This window comes from Cydia strobilella, chromosome 24 (assembly GCF_947568885.1).
Source record: "Cydia strobilella chromosome 24, ilCydStro3.1, whole genome shotgun sequence".
NCBI classification, from domain to species: domain Eukaryota; kingdom Metazoa; phylum Arthropoda; class Insecta; order Lepidoptera; family Tortricidae; genus Cydia; species Cydia strobilella.
In genome coordinates, this window is record NC_086064.1 from 4,543,841 (window position 1) to 4,569,443 (window position 25,603).

The window sequence follows — 25,603 nt, forward strand, 5'->3', positions numbered from 1 at the left end:
CAGCCATTTTTGATTTTAGAGAAAAGTTTTTCCTACAAAACATGCTTATTTTAGCGTATTCTCTACGATAACATAATAAAAAATAGGTGTCATAATAACATCACTCCGATAAAAAAAATTCTAAGTGTCGGCACCCCCTTTGCTTTACTTACTGCTAGCCTTTCTCCGCAGACGTCTTGTCTGGTTGCCCTTGGCATAGGCCTCTCCCATATTCCTCCACGAGTCCCTGTCCAGAGCCTGTCTTCTCCAGAAGGCTCCAGCCACCTGCCTGAACTCGTCTTCCCATCTCATTTTTTGTCTTCCATCATCCCTTTTTCCGTCTCTTGGTGTTGAGCGTAGACTGTTTTTCTTGAAGCTCGTACGCCGAAGACTGGAACGCGCTGGCCGAAGTGAAGCTACCGCTGCCAATTACCTCAGAAATACCACCACCATGTTACCGGGTTAGTGTGAGGGTTAGTAAGAACACTTATTTTAGGGTTAATAAGATGTTAAGTGTAGACTAGTTGTTGACGGACTGACGAGGCTAGGTTGGGCAGTCATATTTATATGATAGCGCGACCGCGCCCCGCCCACTGTGTCACGTGGGTGTGTTGTGCAGAGTCAGTATCCATTTATTGGCCAATCAGCTTACGCTATTTTACAAAGTTAGGGAATAGGTAATATTTATTGTGGGACATTGATTCTTATAACTATGCACGAAATATAACAATAAAACATAAACACACAATGATTAAAAGACATAGAAAGTTACACAATAATAAAACACAAAATTAGAGAATCACAAAACGTACAATAAAAATATCTTAAAAGCTATATACGACAATCTCCCCCGCGTGTGCCAACACCGTCTCCATTCGTGGAGTATATAGGTATAAGCCGGGAAACTGGACGACGGACTTCACCCGCTCGGGTGCGAACAATGGCTACTCTTACGTGGCCATCAGGGCCGGGAAAGAGTTGTGCGATTTCGCCTCTAGGCCATGTTCCTCGTGGCATAGAGCTGTCCGCTACGATGACGATGTCGCCTATATTTAGCTTCTGCACGTTCTGGTGAGCACTGGGCCGAGGGAGGAGGCTGGGTCTGTATTCTTTCTGCCAGCGCCTCCAAAAGTGATCGGCTAAGTTCTGCGCTGTCTTCCATGACGACAGTGACATATCTTTGTCTGTGAAGACGCCCAGCGGTGCCATTGCGCTCGACCGGCCGATGAGAAAATGGTTCGGCGTCAGAGCCTCGACATCTAGGTCTGGATTCACAGGTGTCAGTGGTCTGGAGTTCACTACGTGCTCGGCTTCTAGAAGCAGCGTATGTAGAACTTCTTCATGAGGTGCTCTCTCTTTTAGTGTAGCTTTCAGTGCAGTTTTCACGCTGCCCACGAGTCGTTCCCATGCACCGCCGGCGGAAGGGTTGCCAGGCGGTATCTTTTTCCAGGTGATCGCTCGTTCAGTCAGGAATGGCTTTAGACTGTCTGGCAGCGTTTTCTTGGCCTCTGCAATTTCTCGTTCTGCTCCGTAGAAGTTAGTTGCGTTGTCGGAGTACAGAACGGTAGGCGTGCCGCGCCGAGCTATCATTCTGCGCAGTGAGAGTATCATAGAGGATGCCGAAAGTGAGGCGGCAAGCTCTAAGTGCACAGCTCGGGTAGTGAGGCAAGTATATAATACGCCCCATCTTTTCTCGCGGCGGCGGCCTATTGTAATATTCATTGGGCCAAATAAATCTACGGCTGCGGCGGTAAATGGCGGTTGATTCGCCTGGAGCCTCTCTGGTGGTAAGTCGCCTACAGGAACCTTGAGTGTGGTCCCCTTATAGGTCCGACACCATTGGCACTTATTCGTTATATAACGAATGCTACCGCGCAGACCGATAATATAATATCTTTGTTTCAGCTCGTTTATCACTGTTGAATGGTTGCCGTGATTGTAGAGAGCATGAAAATGATGTATTAGCAGCTTGACGAAATCTTCTTTAGCGTGTAGAACGGGTATGTGTACATCTTTATCTATTCTGGCGTTCAGCACGATGACTCCATTTTTGTCGAGTTTTACTGCGATTTTATGGAGTGGCGATTTCTTCGGAATCGGCCGTCCAGTTTCCATTAACTTGATTTCCTCTGGAAAGGCTTCATGTTGACTCCGGCGTATAAGCAATATCTCTGCTAAATTCAAATGCCCCTTATTTATGTCTGTGTCTGGTTTCTTTTTAAGCAATGCGGCTTTAAAAACCTCGGCGGCAACCAGTGTTTTAGCGGTGGCGCGGACTAAGCGTACGAACTTTGAGAACCTACATACCTCCGGCAGGTACTCAAACTTATTTTTCGCGGCGCCTACCGAGCATACGAGCTTGTTAACGCGTTCTTCGCCCGTATCGGCGACGGGCGCGGGCGTTTTCTCTGTCGGCCAATGCTCCTCGCTTTTACGTATGAAATCGGGCCCTATGAACCATCGGTGGTTCGCTCCAAATTGCGTAGGTATACCGCGCGTCGCGTCGTCAGCTACGTTAGCTGCACTAGGCACCCAGCGCCAGTTGGCGGGGGTGGTAGTGTTCTCGATTTCCGCTAACCTATGTGCGACGAACGTTTTGTACCTACGTGGGTCCGACCGTATCCACGTGAGTGCCGTTTTGGAGTCAGACCAAAAATACTTGTCCTTTATTACGTAGTCTGACTCTTTGACTATGGTCTCCGCTAACCTAGTCGCTAGTACGCAGCTCTGTAATTCCATTCGTGGAATACTAACTACCCGGAGAGGTGACACTCGGGCCTTTGCGGCCACTAATGCGGACGTTCTAGTCCCCTCGGGGTTGACGCTGACTAGGTACACGGCCGCGGCATATATTTTTTCACTTGCGTCGCAAAAAACATGCATATATGCCTCCCTATTAAATGCGGGCACGTGTCGCGGAATTTCCAAGTCCCGTAATTGTTGTACGTTATCTATGAACGATCGCCATGCGGGTGCGAGCGAGACGGGTATGGGCGAGTCCCATCCGATTCCGGTGCGCCATATCTCCTGCATTAATGCCTTGCCTAAGACGGATATGGGGCTAACGTATCCGATCGGATCGAATATCGACATCGCACTACTCGTAACCTGTCGTTTTGTAGGTAATTTCTGACCGTTAAGTACGTCCTCGGGCGTGTTGCGAAAGTTTACGTTGAAACCTAAGGTGTCACGCTTGTGATTCCATTTCAAACCTAACGTACGTTCGCTCTCGCTAGCGCCTAACAATGACGTTTCCTCTTTACTGTTAACTACGTCAGCAATAACCGCAGGATGGTTCGACGCGAACCCGCGAAGCTCGAATGACGCGCGCATATTTAATTCGTAAACCTCGTTTACTATGCGCCTGGCGTCGTCCTCGGACGTATCGAGCGCGATCAACATGTCGTCCATGTACGTATTTTTTATTGTTTTTTCAGCTGCGATCGGAAATTGTTCGCTATGCGTTCTTGCGTTTTCGTTTTTGACGTATAGCGCGGTTGTCGGCGACGCTGCCGATCCAAATATAAGCCGCTTCATTCTGTATTCTTGCGGTGGAGAGGTGCGGTCCTCCCCCCGCCAAACGAAACGTAACGCATCGCGATCTTGCTCAATTATCTCGATCTGTAAAAACATTTCTTTGACGTCCGCTATTACCGCGATTTTACCCTCGCGGAAACGCACTAGTACGCCAAAGAGTGACTCTAATAAGTCGGGGCCGGCCAAAAGCGCGCTATTGAGCGACCGTCCGTAGGCCGTGGCGGCCGCGTCCCACACTAGTCTCATTTTGCCGCGTTGCGGGTGAAAAGTTGGGAAATGCGCTAAGTACCACACCCGGGGCGCATCGAGGGGGGGCGGCGACTCCATTTTCTCCGCGTAACCCTTGTCAAGCAAGTTAGCCATATGCTTTGCATATTCGGCCTTTAACGTTGCATCTCGGTCTAGTTTTCGTTCTAGACTGTACAGCCGTTTTAATGCTTGCGCTCGGTTATCTGGGAGCTTTTCGTCGTCCGTCCGCCATAATAAGCCCGCTCGATACCTATTCTCCCCCGGTATTTTTACACAGGTGGTTTTCAGCAAGTCTAGTGCGCGCTGGTCGGGATCGGCCCGAGGTAGCTTTTGTGAAACGCCTAATGATTCTATGTCAAAATGCCGTTTCATTAGCTCTAAAGCCTCGTCGTCCGCGGTTTTAGGCCGTGCGTGCCCTACAAAGTTTACCGCGGCGCGGCGCGTTCTATCTGGGCCGTGTAAAACCCAGCCCAGTCTAGTTAGGCTAGCAATGGGAAGTTCAGGCGGGCCCTCTAAAATTTGCCGAGAAATGATGAGGTGCCAATTATCTTGTCCTATCACGATGGTAGGTATGCCGGTCGGGTAACTTAATTCGTCCGCGATTTTAGTCAAGTGTTCGCACTTGTCGACTACGTCACGTGGTACGCCCTGCATTCCTATGCCAATATCGCCAATCGTGATTACCTCCATCATTTCCATGTGTCGGCTACAAAAACCCCGTATTGCGACTCGTAACGTATACGAATCCGGATTTCTGACTACGCCGCCTATGCCTTCTATCTCCAAAGTTTCGCCTTTTACGCGAGGCGCGAGTTTATCGGCCGTTTCGTGAAGCATCAAAGTCATAGCCGCGCCTTCGTCTAGCAGCGCGAGGGTTTGCACGGTACCTAGCGGTCCCGACACCTCTACAGGCATGACTTTGAGGTACGTTTGCGGGAGCCTAATATTATTAACCGCTGCCGCCGGAGTACTATTACCGTTCGCGGGCGCGGCCGCGTTCAGTCCGTGTAATAGCTTATGATGTCCGGCTTCGCATTGGTTAACTCCGCACGCGATGTACTTGCACTTGAACTTACGGTGAGCCGCGTCTAAGCACCTATAGCATAATCTAGCGCCCTTTGCTAAGTCCCACCGTTCAGGAATCGTCGCCGCTAAAAATTTACGACACGCGCTAACTTTGTGCTCGTGGCCGTTCTGGCAAACGGCGCACGTGCTGCGCGAGACAGGGACGGACGATGTCGGTTGTTTGGGCTTAGCTCCGGTCGACGCGGGTTTTTTTTTGTTACTATCGCGAGGCTTAACTTGCGCGATAGCGGGTTTATTACTACGCGGCGCTTCGCGTACGTAATGATCGTGGGAATCTGATTCCGACTCCGTGCTAGGATCGCGGGAAAACGCGGGGGCGCGACGCCTATCGCGAGAACTGCTTGCTCGCCTAGGGTCGTGCTCAAAAGATACCGTGTTTACTGTGTTCCGCAATCTGTTCGACGGCCTATGTCGGTTGACGCGTTTGGCTGCAGTGCTAATTTCGTTCAAAAACTCCGATAATGCAACTAGACCGGGAGTTTGACTATTAGACTGCCTATATTTTGCCCATTCGTAACGCACAATCAAATTAAGTTTGTCCACGATTTTGTTTACAAGTTCAGGCGCGTGTAAGTACTGCTCTTGTCGCAGCGAACGTATGGTTGCGACGGCATTCGCAATATGTGCGGCGAAGGAAGCTATGTTCGCGTTGTCTTCTGACAAGCGCGGCATACGTTTTATATTATGCAACTCCGTTAACACAATTTCCTCCGGGTCGCCGAATTGCCGTTCTAGCGCCTCCATAATTTCGTACGGGTCCTGAACTGTGTACATAATTGATTTCACGGCGGTCCGAGCCTCGCCTTTGAGCGCGCGCCTAATACGACTTACGTTATTGACGGCACTAAACATGGGAGACGTGTCCTCGAACTCTGCCCTAAATGAAATCCATTCGGTTATATCTCCTCCGAATGAGGGTAACTCGGGCGGCTTATGGTAGATAGGTGCATAACTGCCGTGTGGCACCTCTAAATAACGCGGTTGCGGCCTACTAGTACCCCGCTCAATGGCGGCGGCGCGCGGCGGCGGCGCTGTCTCCTTCGGCAAGGGAATTTTACTATTCTCGATCGCGACGTCGTGCTCCTGTGGCCTACACTGTTGTCCTACCCAATTCCTAGTACGCCGTTCAGACTCGTCAGCCACGGTACTGCCTCTGTCAGAATTCGCCTCCAATTCGGCGATCTGCAGCTTTAATTTGGCAGTATCGGACTGCTTCTGAGCGACAACTAGAGCGGCTTTATGAACCTCGAGCTCGGCCATGAGCACCGATAATTGACTATCACGATCCCTATTTACCGATTCGCGACCTCTGATTGATCCACGAACAGACGGCGCCCGCGGCGGCGGCGGCGCGACCACGGGGTCTTTATTTACTAGCGTATTTGACCTACTGCGAACTACTACCGTATTTTCTAACGCGTCCGAGTGTACCGAATTGTTGTCTATCTCTCCACCGCTATTCACTTGGTTGCCGGTGGAGCCTTTGCTCCATGTATGTGTCTCGGTAGACGTGGTCTTGCCGGACGAGGGGGTAGGGGTCTCTGTGGGCGCGGGGGCAGGCGGGCCCTTAGCGCGCGGTCGAAGATTTCTCGTACTCTTCGTAGACATCTTCTTCTTTCTTGACACACACGCGGGGGTCCCTAACTATATACAAATTTACCTGCCTAACACCTATGCCCTGACGCCACAGAGCGCAACGTCAGTGCCCCTAAGCGTAAATCCCTCGGTGCACTGAATCTCCCGCAATGACAAAGTGCAATGCCTAGAGCGTTCGAAAGCAGTGTGATGGCATCACCATGTGACACATGCAACGAAAGTTGCCAGGACGCGTGAGTGGAGGAAAACCTACAACACAGCACGGTCCGACCGGCAAGCCGGTATAGTGGGGTATGGAGGGGTAATTGGGTAAGGGTCTGAGCCGAAGCGTACTTCAAGGCTCAGCGCGTTCGTTTTTCAAGCTTCTTTTTTCTATCTGAGTGGAGAAAAATCTCGACACTCAGCGCGTACTTGTTTCTTTGTTCTTTCTTCTATCTGAGTGGAGAAATTCTCAACACTCAGCGCGTACTTGTTTCTTTGTTCTTTATCCGGCTCGAAGGACCATAATTGTTGAGCGTAGACTGTTTTTCTTGAAGCTCGTACGCCGAAGACTGGAACGCGCTGGCCGAAGTGAAGCTACCGCTGCCAATTACCTCAGAAATACCACCACCATGTTACCGGGTTAGTGTGAGGGTTAGTAAGAACACTTATTTTAGGGTTAATAAGATGTTAAGTGTAGACTAGTTGTTGACGGACTGACGAGGCTAGGTTGGGCAGTCATATTTATATGATAGCGCGACCGCGCCCCGCCCACTGTGTCACGTGGGTGTGTTGTGCAGAGTCAGTATCCATTTATTGGCCAATCAGCTTACGCTATTTTACAAAGTTAGGGAATAGGTAATATTTATTGTGGGACATTGATTCTTATAACTATGCACGAAATATAACAATAAAACATAAACACACAATGATTAAAAGACATAGAAAGTTACACAATAATAAAACACAAAATTAGAGAATCACAAAACGTACAATAAAAATATCTTAAAAGCTATATACGACATATCTTAAAAGCTATATACGACACTTGGGTACCATGTTGTGATGTCTTTTGACCATTTTTCTCTTTTGTCTCGGAGCATGTGGCCGGTCCACTTCCATTTTAGTTTTTTCATAGTGTGGTTTACGTCAATTATTTTTGTTCTCTTTCTAATGTCCTCCAGTTTTATTCTATCTCTAAGTTTTATATTCAACATGCTTCTTTCCATACTATTTTGGCAGACTTGGAGAGCTTTCCTCTCCTTGACAGTTAGGGCCCAAGTTTGACATCCATATGTAAGGCAGGGAAGGATACAAGTGTTTGCTTTAGTCCAACCCAAATGGCACTCGTAACCATTGTAACTCCAGGTTTAAGCGGTTAAACCTGGGTTAGTGGAATGGTGCAAGTGAAAATCTTTGGGGCTGCTGTGCCCCGAAGCCTTTTTGGCACAGACATCAGCTGAGCCACCTTCCCTTTCAATTATTTTGTAAGCATTATCATGTACATTTATTATGTTCAAACTTCTTGAATAAACGTCTTTGTATTATTATTATTAAGTGGCGCTTAAACAACTATAGAAGTTTATATGACTGATTTAAGTGCTCTCTGTGTTAAGCTTTAGTGTCTTGAGCCAAGAACTGGCACGCTATCCCTTATCGGGGTTTTATAAGGGTATTGCAGTCTGGCGTGAGCAACGATTACGTTCGGACGCGTTCCTTTGTTTACCTTTTTGTAAGACCGATTTTTTTGTGTTTTGCTGAGAGTATTATAATTCCGAGTGTGTATAAATTGATTACAATGACTTTAGTACTGATAATACGTGAAAAACTAAGTTAATTAGTGATTTTTTCGTGAAAACACAATATTAGTGGTTTTATCGAACTACCCTCAATTTATGATTATGAGTGAATCGGGCGAGGATACGGCCCCGCAGCCGGCCGCGGGTGCCGAGATGTCCCCAGAATCAATCAGGAAGGTTATCATGGGCTCCGAGGCCTCCACTCCTCAAGGAGATGGTGAGATGGACTTGCAATGGGATGACGGAGATTTGAATGCCGTTAACCAACTCGCAGACTCTGCAGAGCAACGAGGCGATAAGCGACGGTTAGAGGATGACGGTGGAGATGATGATGAGTTTACGCTCGTATGTAGGAATAAACGTAGAGATGTACGTCGTTCCCCCCCTTCGAGTAGTCCTCTACCGAAGTCTGACGATATTATTTATGAGGTTTCAGTTAGTTCCAAAAACGCTCTCCCGAAACAATTGGGATTTGCAAAGATATTGTCGAGTCATAATGTGCAGGGCGTCTTAAGAGTAAAATATAAGAGTCCTTTCAAAGTACTGATCAGATTTAATACTGAGATTAACGCAAACAGTTTCTTGGAGAGTGAAGTTGCTAAGAAATTTGAGTGGATTTGTAGAAATACTAACGAATTGCCATTCTGCTACGGGGTAGTCAGAGATATAGATTTTGATGTTGATGAAAAGGACCTAAAAGATATTTTTGTGTGTGATTCAGATACAGAGATTTTAGCCGTCAAACGATTAAACAAAAGAGATGAGCAGGGTAAGTGGGTAAAGTGTGAAACTGTACGTGTTTGTTTTCGAGGGTCAATTCTGCCCCCTTACGTTAAGGCGTATGGATGTCGTATGGCGGTAGATTCATATAAGTATCCAGTCACCCAATGTTCGAAATGCTGGCGATTTGGCCATGTCAGTAATTTTTGTCCATCCAAGGTACAAATCTGTCCTAAATGCGGAGAAAAACATGAAAATTGTGAAACAAAGAAGTTCCAAAGCGTGAACTGCAACGGGAACCATTTATCCTTGATGAAAAGCTTATGTCCCGCGTTCCTAAAAGAAAGATCCATTCGTGCATTCATGGGGCAAAACAATTGCACATATAAAGTAGCCCTAAAGAAAATTAACGAGGAAAAAAAGCAGAATACTGATGTAAGCAGTGGCTTCCAGGCGAGAGAAACTCTGCTACTGAATCCGAGTCCCCTAGTATTTTCAACCGGGGAATCCTCGAAGCCTTCTTGTAGAGATATATGTGCTGGGGCTTCAGTTAGTAATTTTAACTTTGAAGAAGAGCATCCTGAAAGCGAATTAGTAAAAAGTGTACTTCAAAATAAGGATATTGGAAGCAAAAATAAAAAGCAAAGTGACAAAAAACGCCGCAAATCGAAGAGAAGCGAGAAACATAATATGAGTGCCGAGGAATCATCTGAAACTGAAAGTACCCGTCCTCCAATTGACGTAGTCCCCCCTCAGCAATCTCGAAGAACTCGCAAAGAAAGAAAGTCCTTAATAGATAGGTTTTTGGAAAAGATAAATGAAGCAATGGCAACCGAGGGAGATTTTGAAAATAAAATTAAGGTATTTATGGAATTTATCTGGAGTGAGGTTAAGAATTTTGTTCAGAAATTTTTCACTATAGAGATGTTGTTAAAGCTTTTTGGAAATCACAATAATGGCCAGTAACACAACAAAAAAGGATTTGATAAGCATATACCAATGGAATGCTAACAGTTTAAAACCTAAAGCTCGAAACTTTGAACTTTTATTACTACAAGATAAAATCCATATGGCATTTGTGAGTGAGACTTGGCTTTCTACTCAAACTACTCTTAAGTTTAGTGGATATAACGTAGTAAGAGCAGACAGGTCCGATTCTTATGGTGGCCTGTGCGCCATCATACACAGATCAATAAAATTTTCACATAGACCTTATAATGTAACTAATTCTGAAATGCAAGTCATGATTATTGAAATATTTAATATTCCTGGCCTTAAACATATTATATCGATATATTGCCCACCCTCCGTAACCACTAATCAGCATGATTGGGACTCAATCTTCAGTTTTGTTAAGTCAGAGTGTCTAATATTTGGTGATATGAATGCTCATCACGCCCTATGGTCATGTAAATCCGATCGGAGAGGAGAGGCTGTGTACAAAGCTATGTTTGAAAATGATTTCGTGTGTCTAAACGATGGTTCACACACTCGCATTAAATGGGTTAATGGCAGCCTGCAGACATCTTCACCTGACATCTCATTCGCTTCAACGGACATTGCTACTAATGTTAGCTGGCAGACTTGTAATGAAAATTTGGGTAGTGATCATGTGATATTAAAGATGAACTGTGGTTATATCCGATCTAAAATGTTTACCAAGAAGAGGAATTATAAAGAGGCTAGCTGGGCAGAGTATAATAAAGAAGCAGAAACAGTGTTTGATGTTTCAGTGAGTGATGACGTTCAAACTAGTTATGATATATTTATGAAAAACATCCAATCATTAGCTGATAAACATATCCCTTGGATCAAGACGAGTGAAGACCCTTCATCAAAATTTCGACCTAAACATTATTGGAATTCAGAAATATCCAAAGCTGTAGCAGAAAGACGTTTAGCCTTGGCAAAGGTGCGACGTAATCCTACTCCATCAAATCTTTCTTGCTGGCAAACCAAGGTGTCAAAAGCCAGTGAACTGATAAAAAAGGCTAGCTCAAAAGCGTGGAAAGATTTTTGTACGAGCATCGACCATGAATCATCAGCTACTATCATGTGGAGGAAAATGAGATGGATGAAGGGAAACTCTGGAGGCCGTGCTGGTGTTGATCCCGACAACGCCAGGAATCTGCTTCACTCATTGACCCCAGATAGTGTTGCTGAACCGGACCCGTCCTTTTCTAGTGCACAATCTTCTGTGTTAGAAATCCCGATTACTCTCCCTGAATTGCAAAATTGTTTAAAAAAGAAGGATACCTCTCCAGGAGTTGATAACATATCTTATTCTATGATTTTTAATCTTTCAGACAATGGTAAATTAATGCTGATAAAAATATTTAATCTCATAATTCATACCGGGGTTGTCCCGGATCAGTGGAGAGATGTCCAAATAGTCCCTATACTTAAGCCGGGGAGGGACCCCGGCTTGCCATCTTCTTTACGTCCGATTTCTTTAATATCTTGTCCATGTAAAATTCTACACTTGATTCTTATGAAGAGAATTGAATGGTTTGTGGAGAGCCGGGGTCTCCTTCCTAACGCTTCGACTGGTTTCAGACGGGCTCAGTCTTGTTTAGATAATTTGGCTTTACTTACAACTGATATTCAGCAAGGATTTGGTAAAAAACAACCTACTGTTGCTTGTTTTATCGACATCGATAATGCATATAATAACATAGATATACGCTCATTAATTAACATTTTACAAAACATAAGCATAGGTAATAAGATATGTAAATATCTATGGAATTTCCTTTCTAATAGGCGCTGTAGAATTATTCTGAATTGTGGAGGTAACCCTTTAATTAGACATACACACCAAGGATTAGCCCAAGGAGATCCCATTTCTCCTCTTTTATTTAATATTGCAACCATGGAAATCGGTAATAGTATTAATAATGTTTGTATCTCGCAATATGCCGATGATTTCGTGTTGTATAAAACAGTGGAAAGAGGTCGCACTACAGATACAGTTAGTGTTCTACAACTCTCTATTGACTGTTTGATTGGTTGTCTAGAAAAAGTTGGCTTGTATCTGTCTGAGAATAAATCGAAAGTATGTGTTTTTAAAAGATCACGAAAAGATGTTAATGTTGACATAGTTGTTAATGGCAAGTCTCTCGAGGTTGTTCGTAAAGTTAAGTATTTAGGATTATGGCTGGATTCGCCCTTGAGATGGGGGCTCCATATAAAAGAGCTGTGTGAAAGAAATTACAAACATATTAATATTTTAAAGGTTCTAGCGGGCAGGTCTTGGGGAGTTCACCCTAAACATCTCAGGCGCCTCTATATATCTCTCTTAAGAAGTCGCCTGGATTATGGTAGTTTTATTTATGGAAGCTGTGCTATTTATCATTTAAAGAAATTAGACATTTTGCAAAATAGAGCTTTGCGTGTGTGCGGAGGCTTCATACGCAGCACTCCTGTTATAGCTATGGAAAGTGAACTCTCCATCCCTCCTCTGGTTGTGCGCCGTTATTGGTTGGGTTGTAGATTTTTACTAAGAATTAGATCAAGATCAAACAGCCCCATTATTTCCGCGTTACAGAGCATTTTGACTAAACGTTACCAATTTTCTGTTATAAATTTTCCTTTGTTAGCAAAAATTTATGATGAATGGAAAGATTTACCTGTGCATCACTGTGACAAATTGGATATGTACTCTTTGAACACGTGGGTGTCCTCGGTTGACACCAGGTCATGTATAATGGATAGCATTGATTATATTGATGTCCCTAAGCGGCATCAACAGAATGAGGCGTTGAGAAATTCTACACTGAGAGTGCTTACTGAGCAGTATGTCCAATTTCATAAAATATACACTGATGGTTCGAAGTGTGTACAAGGTGTTGGAGCAGCTCTGTTTGATCCTCAGTGCAATGTTTCACTCATGTGGAAGCTGCATGATGACGCGTGCGTTATGCGAGCTGAACTTGTAGCTATTAAAGAAGCCTTGTGTTATGCAAATAATCTAGCTAATAGTGCTCCAGTTGTAATACTATCTGACTCAAAGAGAGCACTTCAACACCTTAATCGTTGTGTTTTTGGACAAAGAGGCATGCCTGTTGCATATGAAGCTCTACAGTTGATTCATGAGTTTATTTGTAAAGATAGAGTTGTTAAAATACAGTGGATTCCTTCCCACGTAGGGTTAGTAGGAAACGAGGCAGTAGATAAGCTTGCTAAAACCGCTGTAATGGATGGCTCTGTACTCGATTCTATACCATATTCAAGTGAAGTAATTCCCAGAATTAAAAAAATATGTTTACAGAAATGGGAATACCATTTTGGAGAACAAGCTTTATCAAGGGGTGTTGGAATCTGGTACAGAACAATCCAAGATAGACCCTTGTGGATACCCTGGTTTGATTCTGCTAACTCTCTAGAAAAGTGTTAGTCTCAGCTTTCCGAGTCCGGTCCGGACACATCCCTACAAACAAATTTCTGTGCATGATGGCCGTTAAATCGTCACCACTGTGTGCGTGTGCAAACTGTCAGAAGACTGATGACTTGTCTCACGTGTTGTTGGAATGCGTCCGGAATTCGGACTTGAGAAAAAGAATTTTTGGTAGTCTGGGCTCCATGCACAATGGACAGATCAATTGTTGGTTGGCAGAACCTATATCGGACAAAGCAATCAGTGTTTACCACTTTATTGACCTCTCCCTTGAGTAGGGAACTATGATAGCACCCATGAGGCTGACATGTTCACCTAGAGTGTCCAAAGCCTCCATAAAAACCAGATTAAAAAAAAAAAAAATAAGGGTATTGCATAAGGCTTGACTCACCATACCCTTTGCCAGACGAAACCCTTTGTTTTGCTTTTAAAAACCCTTATATAAAGCTACCACATTTGGGTAATCAGTAGCCCAAATACTCTTACAAAACCCTTATCATCCGCTCACCAACACCTTGCATATAGCGGAAGCCGGAATACCGCAAATCGATGTACAGGTTAGCCGTTTGGCACACACATACTAGAGGCCAAAACAAATTGTTTGACCCGCAGTTCCTAAAAAAATTTTGCTGGGGGGGGGAGTGGCCCGAAATGCCCGAAATGTAATGATGTGATATATTTATATATTTTTAGGATCGCCTCAATAAGCCCTTTCGTATGATACCACACTCGATAGGTTTTGGAAAAAAAAAAAATTTTCCATACAAAAAAAATAATGTTTTACCACTCCCCCCAGCGAAATTTTTTTAGGAACTGCAGGTCAAAAAATTTGTTTTGGCCTCTAGTATGTGTGTGCCAAACGGCTAACCTGTAGTCCTGTACATCGATTTGCGGTATTTTTATACGAACGGGTTAGACTAATATTGCTTATAAGGGTTAGCCTTATAAAGGGCTTCCCTTTTAGCATATAAGCGTGCTAATTTAAGTCATCTACCTTGTTCATAAAGCACACATTACTTCGAATCCGAGCGATCGTCGGCGGCGTTCTTTGACTAGGCACGTATTTTCATTCCTTTTCATACACTACCGTAGATATATACTAATCCTGTCTCTTTCACGCAAAGGGAAACCTTTATAAAAAGCGCTTAAAGATAAGGGTAACCCTTATTAAGAGCTAGCCTTATATTTGGTTAGCTTTTCGGTAAGGGTTAGTCAAAGGTAAGGGGCTTGCAGTTCAAAAGGGAAAGTCTTTCAATGTGTTAGCCGTGTTTAAGTGTCGCCCATTGAAAGGGTTTTATCGCGAAAAGGGTTGTCCGGTCCCTGCTTGAAGCTCTAAAGACGTGCATACGGCCCTCGAGTTGCTGTTACCGACACCTGCCGTAAGCGACTGTTTACTTTGTTCATTAGGAGTGGGAGATATGCCACGGGCTCCAGCCCAAAAGTGGCCTCTTTCCAAAGGCCCCAATCAGCTTCAATATACCACCCGCATGACGGCGAACGTGGTTTACTTCTGATTTTGAAATTGATCGTTTTCTTCTTGAATTCTAATTAATTTTAAGATTTTCGTTCCAAGAACACTGAAAAAAAAATTGTTCTAAGACAAAAAGAATATTATAGAAAAGATTTGGAGATCATCCTTTTAACAGTTATTTTAACCTTTTTTTTTTAATTTATTGAGAAACAAACAGTTATAACAAACATATGAGCAACTTAGCTAATAGCTACAAATTGATTTCTTTATAGACTTATAGTTTCCTAATTCACATATCGAGGTACAATTAAAGAGAAATTTTGATTTCGAGAAATGACCATACATAATTTTTTGTATTTTTTATTACGTAGAATTTTTAAGACTATTAAATTTAATAGCAATGAGACTTGAATTGTGGATTCTTTGTAATCTCAAAGGGTTAATTAACTAACTCTATGATAGTGTGTTTATGATGATGTTTTGGGTGCAGGTCGCGGCGAGCAAGCCCGCGCGCGCACCGCTGCTGCTCCCAGCATCGACATCATTCCAGGTACTAACTAATATTATCTTAAGTATTAACAGCCTCCTAGCCTGGCCGGTAGTGACCCTGCTTAGCAAGCAGAAGGTCCCAGGTTCTGGCCTGGCTCGAATGCTGGAAGGGGCGTTTATTGGTGTGTTGGAGCATTCCACTTCCCGTACAGTCAAGTGTAAAAATATGGGTGCATACAACTTACTCAAAAGTATGTCCCATAGTTCCTAATTCGCTGACACAAGAGCTATGGACATGTTTTTGAGTATGATGAGTGCACCCATATTTTTACACTTGACGTACAAACGCGTTTTATTTCGTGTATTAAAACTTTTTTTTGGGCTTTTGAAGCCGATGATTATTTTTCTTGCCGTATTTTTGCCCATTTATCACAGAAAAAGAAACTCCTAGACCTGCAAATCTTCAGAAAATTCGCATTTGTATGGGACAAGTGTAGACTATTTTGTGGAATGCTCCTGTTGTGTTTATCACGAATGAATTTCCTAACTTTTTCTATCTATTTAACTAGATTTTGTTACGAAATCAACATTTGTCATCATCAATCATCCCTATTTGTTCTAGATGCGATGTAAATGCCAACGAGTTAGGCGACAAGCCAACTCCTGCAGCTGTCCATGCCCAAGTGACTTCTCCCCGCAAAAGAAAAAGATCGTCCAGCGAGGAATCGCACAGCAAAGCGAAGCAGATTAAGAGCGACAAAGTGACACAAAAATCAAAGAAGGCAATAGAAGACAAAGAGGAACTAATTGTGAAAAGTTTGCTAGAAGACAGTAAGGAAAAGAAGTCACCGCAAAAGAAAACTGGTGGGTATCTTATTTCAGTTGGTGAAGTTGCATAATGAAAACTTGCAAAAAATCCTTTTTTCATTCGCAAAATGTACCTTCCTTAAATGAACCTAAAGTTTTAAATATTATCTGTTTCTTACAAAATAGAAAGTTTTTTGAAACTATATAAGATCTTAAATGAGTTACTTGCTTATTATCTAAATGAATATCAACTTCAAACAGTTCGGGTACGTAAAACGTCAATACAATTTTGCGAGATTTTGTGTTTTGAGGATTGTATGGAGTATTTGAAAAATACTATAAACTATAATCGTATGTATAAAAAATTGTAGTATCCTTATATGTTCTAATATCCAATGACAGTAAAAGTACGAGGCCCAGAAGAAGAGAAACTAGTACAAAGTCTTTTACAAAGCAGCTCTTCAGAAGATATTAAGGAACAGATACAGTCACCTATCTTACCTGGACCAAAGTCACGCAAAGGTAAAGAAACACAAAGAAGTCCGAAGAAGTTGCATAAAGCAAAGACTGTAGTTAGAGGGAAGGAAGAAGAGAAGTTAGTGCAATCGCTGCTGCAGAGCAGTTCTGATGATGAACAGGTATGGTTTATAAAATAAATAATTTTTCACATCACCTATTTGGAAAAGGGCTTTTTCTACCCGCTTGTATGCCAATGCCAATGTATGATTTATTTAAAGTAATTTGTTATGTTACCTAACGTTGACACAAATATTGATGGATCAGAATAATATGTTTAACAAAAATATTGTCATTAAACCATTAAAATAAACCAGGGGTCGGAAACCGGTATTTGCTCCATACAGAAATACCGGTATTATTACGTTCTTTTGTTTATAATTTCATTTTTAATGGGACGTTTTAATAATGCAAAATTGTTTCCTAAATACATGATTCAGTCCTACGTAATGAGCATAAAATAATTCAAAATATTGGGCTATTTCGGGGTTTTTTAAAAATACCGGTTCCGAGCCCTGAAATAAACTTTATATTAAGCAAGCTTTGTAAGTAATTTTGTGACGTATTATGAATTTTAAGATTTGATTATTCTTACTGTAAATTATGTGTTAGATATAAGTAGTAAATTGCTTCACCCTATCCGGTTTCATGTACCATAGTAATAAGTCCTAGACATAATGCATTGTACATGACTGCAATAAACGAATACAAATACATCGAATAATCACCGAATATTCCGCCCATCTCACACACATACATTACATCAAATACCAAGTATTCAATTATAGTAACTTACCTATCTCCATTTTTTCCCAGGTTCCAAACAAATCCTCTAAACCTTCACCCAAGTCTCAGCCCACACCGGAGTCCGACAGCAGTTCCTCGTCCTCAGAGCGGAAGGAGGTGTGCAAGGAGCTCGTCATCGACGACGATGACGTGAGGGTGATGCGCAGGTTCCTGGCCAGGACTGCGGAGGCTGACGAGATCAAGAGGTTGGTAATGTTTTCTAAATCGATTAGGCTTTGGAGCGGACGATGCTTCCCGCGCTTCATCACGCCCTTGGGGATGCCCCGGTCAAGCATGTCCAGGCTTCATTTTTATTTCATGGGCCCCATAGCGGGGAAAACGTACTTGGTAGCCGTTGATGCAACATCCAAGTGGAAGTGAAATAGAGGTATCTCCGGTCCCCAGCACGGCAGCTAAATTTACCGTCAATAGTGAACTCTTTAATAGGTTTGAAAATTTGGTGATGTCAAAAAGGTTTCCCCTAAACCTTGTTTCTATTACACCACAGATCCTAAAATGACAAATCGATTTGCCATTTTTATGCAAAAGCAAGATGGGTAGTCAATTGGTAAATCAAACTATAATTTTAATATCTGGGTTTTATTATAAAACACACAGCTTACAGGCTTGCGCGCTGACACTTAACTTCACATTTTGCTCTCCAGATTCGACAAAGACGAGGAATACAAAACCCGAGTGTTCTACAAGCTGAACCCGCTGGTGTGCCTGAAACGGTATGGGCCGCTAGAAAAGCTGCTGACACAGCAGCTCACTTTAAAGGAGTTTGCGAAACACTTGGGGCTTCGGAGTGTAGCTGACGTCACTCCGGAGAAGAGGTAAGATTCATTGACTGTATGGTTGGAGTGTTAAACCCGAGTGTTCTACAAACTGAACCCGCTGGCGTGCCTTAAACGGTGTGGAACTTTTTAAAAACGTCAGCGGCTCTTTAAAGGAGTTGGCGAGACACCTAGGACTGGGGAGCGTCGCCGACGTAACTCCGGAGAAAAGGTAGTAAATTTATTGTATGGTTGGAATACAAAACCCGAGTGTTGTACAAGCTGAACCCGCTGGTATGTCAAACGGTGCGGACCGCTAAAGAAGCTACTGGCTCAACGCCACAATACTTCTTTCCAGGCATCATCTAACGTTCAATTGGACTTTCGGGAAATGTGACTTTTCTTCAAATGAATTATCAAAGCTCGATTAATTGGAATACATTTGGATTTATTGGGAAAACCTTGTAGACTGGTGCGGCCTGGAAAATGATTAAAGGAGCGGAGCGCGAAGCGTCGCTGACGTCACACCAGAGAATAGGTTATACAGATTCTAGAAGGTTGTTCGTCTATGGAACCTAAACCTCGCCTTTCTATCACCACCACTAAACCGTCTGGTTACCGTTAAAACCATTGCTTAATTTTATTGTATGGGGAGTTTCATAGTTCACTGCTGAGTGACGCTAATCAGTTCACTAATTGTAGTTGGTGCAACTGGCCCTTACAATTACAATGTATAAGCGCGATGTACGTATAATTTATTATAGCTCGTTTAACGAAAGATCTCCCCAAAAGCATGAGGATATTTATATTCTTATCCTAAAATTACTTAACAGACCCAATGTTGACTTTACAATGTTCAATTTATTTTGTAAATTAGGTATCGCATGAGACACAGCACACGGCAGGCGCGCAACACAGCCAGTATTACCAGTGACAGTGAGAAGGAAAAGTTGAATGCTGTCCAGCCAAAGAGGAGGCAGCTGTGGAACAGGAACAGAGAGCTGTTCAACAACTCCCAGTGAGTCTTTCGATAAATTATCTTACTGCCTTATTCATTTTCTATTTATTTCAAGTTCCCACAGACTTAAATAAATTATTTTCGATTTTGTAAATGCTTGACCAGTGATTTTAATTTTGTTAACTTTACGAATTTTTGTGTCTCCCCAGATTGTCCCAGTCCAGCGAATTGAAAGTCAAGCCACAGATACACAGACCGGCCCGAAACAGTTCCCGAGACACCACTGACAGCGACACAGAGGTCAAGCAACACATACGGAGACATCTTGAGAGACGGGCCAGTGTCAAGCTCAACCCGGAGAGAAAAGAAACAGGAACTAATAAAGATGATTCCTCTATAGTTGTAGAAAGTGATAGTGATGAAAGTAGTAAATCTGGTAATCAAAGAAAAACTAGACGTAAGTCTAAAGGAACAGCGGAAGATAATGAACCTGTTAGTACAGATTCATTATCTCTAACTAGTGTTACTGATGGTAATGAAAGGAAAACTAGACGCAACTCCAAAACAACAAAGGAACATAATGAATCTGTGCTAGTTAGCGATGATAATAGTATTAATGCTGATGGTAATGAAAGAAAAACTAGACGCAAGTCTAAAGAAACAAAGAAAGACAATGAATCTGTGCTAGTTAATAATGAAAGTGACAGAGTTGTGGTTCAAAAACAACGAAAATCTAGAAGCAGAACTAGAGCAAAGAGAAAATCTGCTAATGATAAATCAGTGGTTAGTAGTGATGAAAGTGAACAGAGAGATAGCAACACAAGTACTAATGAAAGTGCTGGACTATTTACTAGGAGAACGAGATCTCAAGGTCAGGAAAAACTTAGACGCAAGTCTAAAGAAACAAAGAAAGATAATGAATCTGTGCTAGTTAGCAATGATAATAGTATTAATGCTGATGGTAATGAAAGAAAAACTAGACGCAAGTCTAAAGAAACAAAGAAAGACAATGAATCTGTGCTAGTTAGTGATGAAAGTGACAGAGTTGTGGTTCAAAAACAACGAAAATCTAAAAGCAGAACTAGAGCAAAGAGAAAATCTGCTAATGATAAATCAGTGGTTAGTAGTGATGAAAGTGAAAAGAGAGATAGCAACACAAGTGATAGTACTAATGAAAGTGCTGGACGATCTACTAGGAGAACGAGATCTCAAGGTCAGGAAAAGAGACTGCTAAGAGAACACATTAATAATTCAGATAGTAATGCGCAAAAATATCGTAGGAGTTCTAGAACAAAGTCTGAGGAAACTGTTATAAGGCATGGTAAATCTATTCTAGTTAGTGATAGTAATACAGATGAAAATCAAATCAAAAATGTCCGAACTAGATCTAAAGATCTTAACAAAGACTTAAAAGATATTAAAGCAAGTGATAGAAAAACTAAAAAAGACGTTGATAGCTCAACTGAAACTAAGAAAACAACTAGGTCATCCATGAAGATTACAGAAGATAACTCTAAAGAAAATGATAAGGGAAAGGTAAAGAATTCGAAAAAAGATGAAAAATCTAGTAAAATAGAAAATACATCTAATAAAAGAAAAGAAGAAAAACCAGGACCTTCAAGAAGAGAACTTAAAGAAAATCCTAAAAAACCAGAGACAGATAACGATCAAGATAAGTCAGAAATAAGCGATAGTAGCGACGCATTTGAGACATCTAAGTTATCGCTAAAGAAAAATAAAGAGGAAATAAAAGTAAGTAAGCATTTGGCTAAAAGAAAATCAGCTATGAACGTGCCAAGAAATCATAAAAGGAAATTCATTAAACAAAAGCCAGAGAATAGTGATAATAAAAATAAAATTAATGAAAAAGAAAAAGCTCAAATAGCGAATGATGATAGAATTGAAAAATCGCTCCAAAAAGATAAAAATAAAGGAAATGACAAAGACGGAAAAGACAATGAAGCAGATAAGGAAAAAAACAAAGTATTAAAGGACATAATAGATAGAGACAAGGATGAAAAGGAGAGAAGCAAAGGTAGTGACAGTAAAATGACTGAAAATAAGGGCAAGGAGAATAGTAGAAAAGCAGCGGCGGCTAGAAGCATGTTTGTCAAACCTGTTAAATTTAAGAAGTAAGTACATGTATAGGTACATTATCTCCTTGACTACGTTAACAAATGTTTATATACTAATTACGAAACTTAATTCCCAGGCCAGCTCGGCCGAATTGCACTTTCCCATACAAACGTAGTTCCGCGCTCATTTTAAAACATGCGGCATATCTACGTCTGTAATTAGTTTATATAGCTCCAGTTTATAAAACGAAATGGAGCAAAAACAAGTTTTGTATGAAAATTTAAAAAACTTAATTTCGCTGTATTTTTGTAACAATGGTATCTGGAGAAGAATGGAGAGAATAAGTTGGACGGAGAGAAAAACGAACGAGGAAGTGCTGCGAATTGTGGGAGAAAAGAGAAGCATACTGAGAACCATAGAAAATAGACGAGGCAGAATGATAATATAGGTCACTTGATAAGACACGACACTTTCTTTAACACTATATTAGAAGGCAAGATAGAAGCGAGAAGAGGCCGCGGAAAACCACGAGCAAGCTACACACAACAACTGAAAGCGAAAGCAAATGTCGTGTCTTACAGGGACCTAAAGAGCCTGGCCGAGGACCGAGAAAGCTGGTGCATACTCCCCCGACAAGAGCCATGCTCTTAAATTATCATGATGATGGTATCTGAAGCTACATTTATAAACGAATTACAGACATAGATATACCTTATCCTATTGTAAGTACAAAGTTTCAGATTCAGAGCAATCTAGCTAGTCGTTTTAAAATCAGAGCGGAACTACGTTTGTATGGAGAACGGAGCTTGCCGGGGACCTTTAAATTACTAAAATACATGGATAGCTCAAATTTGTACACAATTGAAATTGACATATATGTTTTTATTTTAAACACATTTATTAAAAAAATATTTTATTATGGGTATGAAAAGAACAATACACCCAAACACCCGTAATGGGGTTGGCAACTGTCAAAGGCTTGACACGAAGGAAGGTTTAACATATTTTACAGTACATATGGTGCTAATTTCTCGCACTAGTGCGTAAAAGAGCACCTTTCGTGCATATGTCGAAAGTTTAAAGGTTCCCTACGGTCGTGTTTTAATTTATCGCCACTCATTTCGAATTTCCTCTTTTCCGCACTTGTATCGTAAATAACTATTACTTATAAAGTTCTTATTATAAAACATGCGATTGGGTGGCTTATTTTAAATACATCTCGAATATTGATAATATCGTAAATCGTTATTATCGTCAGGTCTTCCGTGGCGAACGGACGTGAATACACGTCATCAGAAGACCACGCTATAGTGGCGTGGATATCCCTCGGCAACAGGATGCGGATGGTCAACGGCAACACCGTATGGCGGGAGCTTCAAAGCGAGTATACACGCCTCACGTCGCAAAGTGAGTACCTAGTGAACAAATACCAACGGCACCACCAAGTTGCCGGTCCCATATTGGGATACCCTCCTCCAATTGAGGGGGGATTTAAATCTTCTCGAGGCAGAATTGTAGGCTTAGAGCCGGCGTAGCTTTATTTGACGTTCATAAGCGCATTGTAATATGCCCACTTGAATAATAAACTATCTTTATCTCTTTATTTTCTGTAGTTGGTATACGACAACGCCATTTTAACTGAACCGGAGGTGGTTGGAGCCTCCCGAGTGCAGGGCTCGAAACTCGGTATTTTGAAAAACCTCGGAATAGCCGAATTTTTAATTATTTTATGCTCTTTACATAGGAGTCGTAGGACTAAATCATGTACTTATTTGGTTTAGGTAAAAACTATTATTACTAACTAGCTTTAGCCCGCGACTTCGTCCGCGTGGACTTAGTAACCCCAGCTACAATAAGAATAGCGCCTGGAGAAAGTCTCATAGCAATCATTCGATTTGAGCATAATATGCACACAAATATTAGGCAACTCATTAATTATCTCAATTCTACCATGATTTCACCCCGCTTTTAACCCTCTTAAGGGATGATTTTCGTGATAAAAACTATCCTATGTCCTTTCCCGGGACTCAAACTAATTCTACGCCAAATTTCAACTAAATCAGTTCAGCGGTTTAAGCGTGAAGAGGTAACACACAGACAGACAGACAGACGTTCGCATTTATAATATTAGTATGGATTATTATATTTTCCCAATAAAAATTAAATAATAAACCAAAGAAGGAAAAGGAACCGGTATTTTTTGTATGAAGAAAAAAACGGTTCCGAGCCTTGTCCGAGTATTCACAGGTAACATTTTGAAGTAAGGTACTACTACCTAAGTACCTACATACAAAGAGTTGGAGAGCGACTTGCAAATATTATTTAAAAAAAAAAAACATTTATTTCGGACGATACAATCCATAATTTGTTAGTTACAAATATACTTAAATTACTAACAAAATATGGATTATAGTATTATTGACCGTGGTTTTGTGTTATACAATTATTTTTAAATACATAAATAATTTTAGAGACAGAAAGTTATACTATAAACACTAACAAATCTCCAAATTCGATTTTTGACAAAACTTGTTAATGTTTTGATGTGATTTTTTAGCTCGGTCGTGGCACTCTCTCCGTAACCGCTACCTGCGCTACATCCTGCCCTCGTTGGGCGAGCTGGCGCTGCCTCCGTCGCAAGTGTCGCGGCTCCGCGCCGCCGCCGCCGTCGGTAAGTGTATTCACCTTTGACAGGGCGCTTTAAGGGCCACTCCACACTAGCGTCTTTTGAGCGTCAGCGCTATAGAAAATGGCGCCGCTCGGGAGACGCTAGTGCGGGATGGCCCTTAGTGTTGCAGCTCGTAGAAATCGCTACGTAGCCGCTATGTGCGCTCCATCCTGCCAGCACTGTAGGCCAGTTGTCGCAGCCCTCATCGCAGCATTCATTCTAACCTCTAATTCATTCCTTTTAGTCCCGTTCTGTAACCAAATCAACCAAATGTAACCAGCTCCTAAATGGGACATGTAAATCCCCATCTGGTAACCGGTTACCAAATAAAAGTATTTTTATTTATTTCCACCTTCGAAGTCACGGGTTTTCTTACTTAAAGTAACTAAGTAGATTTTTTTTATTTAGCACCCGCATCACACATCAGTTGAGGAGTGTATTTTCAAAAGGGCTTATTTCTCTATGAAAACGATACAAAAGTAAGCCCTTTTGAATAGACACTCCTTAATTGTTCGTTAGAAAGAATTTCGAGAAATAGCGGCCGCCCTAGTTAGAGTTAGAAATATATTAGGACCCAGGTTTCCTAAAATAAGAGTAGTTAGTTGGATTAGTTATAATAATATATTCATTTTTATAACTTTGTCACGCCAGGACAAAGAAAATCTTACGCCTGAAGAGCAAGTGAATAACTCGATAGCTCCGTCCTGCTCGCAACTTACTTATAAGAAAGAGATATCAAATAAGTAGAGTCAGACCAATTTAACTCTGTGTCACTCCGCGTCGCGCGGTCGTCACCAAATCAGGTGTCGCATACAAATATGTCTAAAGCAAGTAAACACTGCATCGTAGCTGGTTGCAGGAACAATGACAAAAATGCTGACTACACAATAGTATATATAATATAATAAATAAATAATAAAATTCTTTATTTCAGGCCAGATTGCCCATGGATTGTTAGTTATATACAGACTTATAATATTAGAGTTAGTACATCTTAACCTAGGTATTACAGTTTTTTTTTTATTTGGGGTCCCGGTAAACAGGACGATGAGCCGACGCCCAGTGGCTAAAAAACGGACAATCCCACCTCTCGGCTATATTTACCAGCAAGCTGTTGGTGCTACCCCGCAGGCGATACACAACACGGTCGTGTGTGTGTGTCGTGTTGACGGTGTGTCGATACGTTTAAGCCCGTTTGCTATACCTAAACAGGGATTTTGTTATACATTGAGCCTTCTGTACTATTATTTATTCTGTGGTAGTGTACAGTTTTAGATAAAATGGCCCATAGGGAGTTTAAAGATTAACTGAGGATTTTAACCCATCAGGTAAAATCAAGAGAGTGTCCCGGCGTAACTCGATATTCAAAACCCAGCGCGTGGTCAGCGCATCCACCGTCGGACGGATACGCTTCCGGCCCGCGTCCGACTCCGACTTGGATTCCGATAAAAATAAAGGTTAGTGAACTGTAGAACTCAATCGATCTCAGTGTCTATAGAACTCAATCGATTTAAGAGAAGGGATAGCAATCGAGGTTATTAACCTCTCAATATACGTCATTTGCTGGACAAATGCCTCTCTCATGGATCTCCACATCGACCGCTCGTGCGCTGCACTCGTCTAATGCCCTTCCCCTTATTATGCTTGCCTTATTATGTGGTATTTATATGAATTCCGATAAAAATAAATAAAGGTATTCAGTTACGATTTTAGGG

At 42.0% G+C, this 25,603-nt stretch overlaps 1 protein-coding gene across 1 annotated transcript in view; it reads left to right on the top strand.

Moving 5' to 3' along the window:
- LOC134752319 (uncharacterized protein DDB_G0284459-like) overlaps positions 1–25,603 on the top strand; it is a 28,332-nt gene that overhangs the window by 1,623 nt on the left and 1,106 nt on the right. The window contains exons 2-11 of the mRNA XM_063687990.1: positions 15,303–15,362; positions 15,924–16,165; positions 16,511–16,746; positions 17,441–17,616; positions 18,076–18,246; positions 19,064–19,204; positions 19,354–21,276; positions 22,479–22,627; positions 23,778–23,891; positions 25,217–25,345. Of these exons, the coding sequence (XP_063544060.1) occupies positions 15,303–15,362; positions 15,924–16,165; positions 16,511–16,746; positions 17,441–17,616; positions 18,076–18,246; positions 19,064–19,204; positions 19,354–21,276; positions 22,479–22,627; positions 23,778–23,891; positions 25,217–25,345 (3,341 nt within the window). The remainder of the gene's footprint in view (positions 1–15,302; positions 15,363–15,923; positions 16,166–16,510; positions 16,747–17,440; positions 17,617–18,075; positions 18,247–19,063; positions 19,205–19,353; positions 21,277–22,478; positions 22,628–23,777; positions 23,892–25,216; positions 25,346–25,603) is intronic.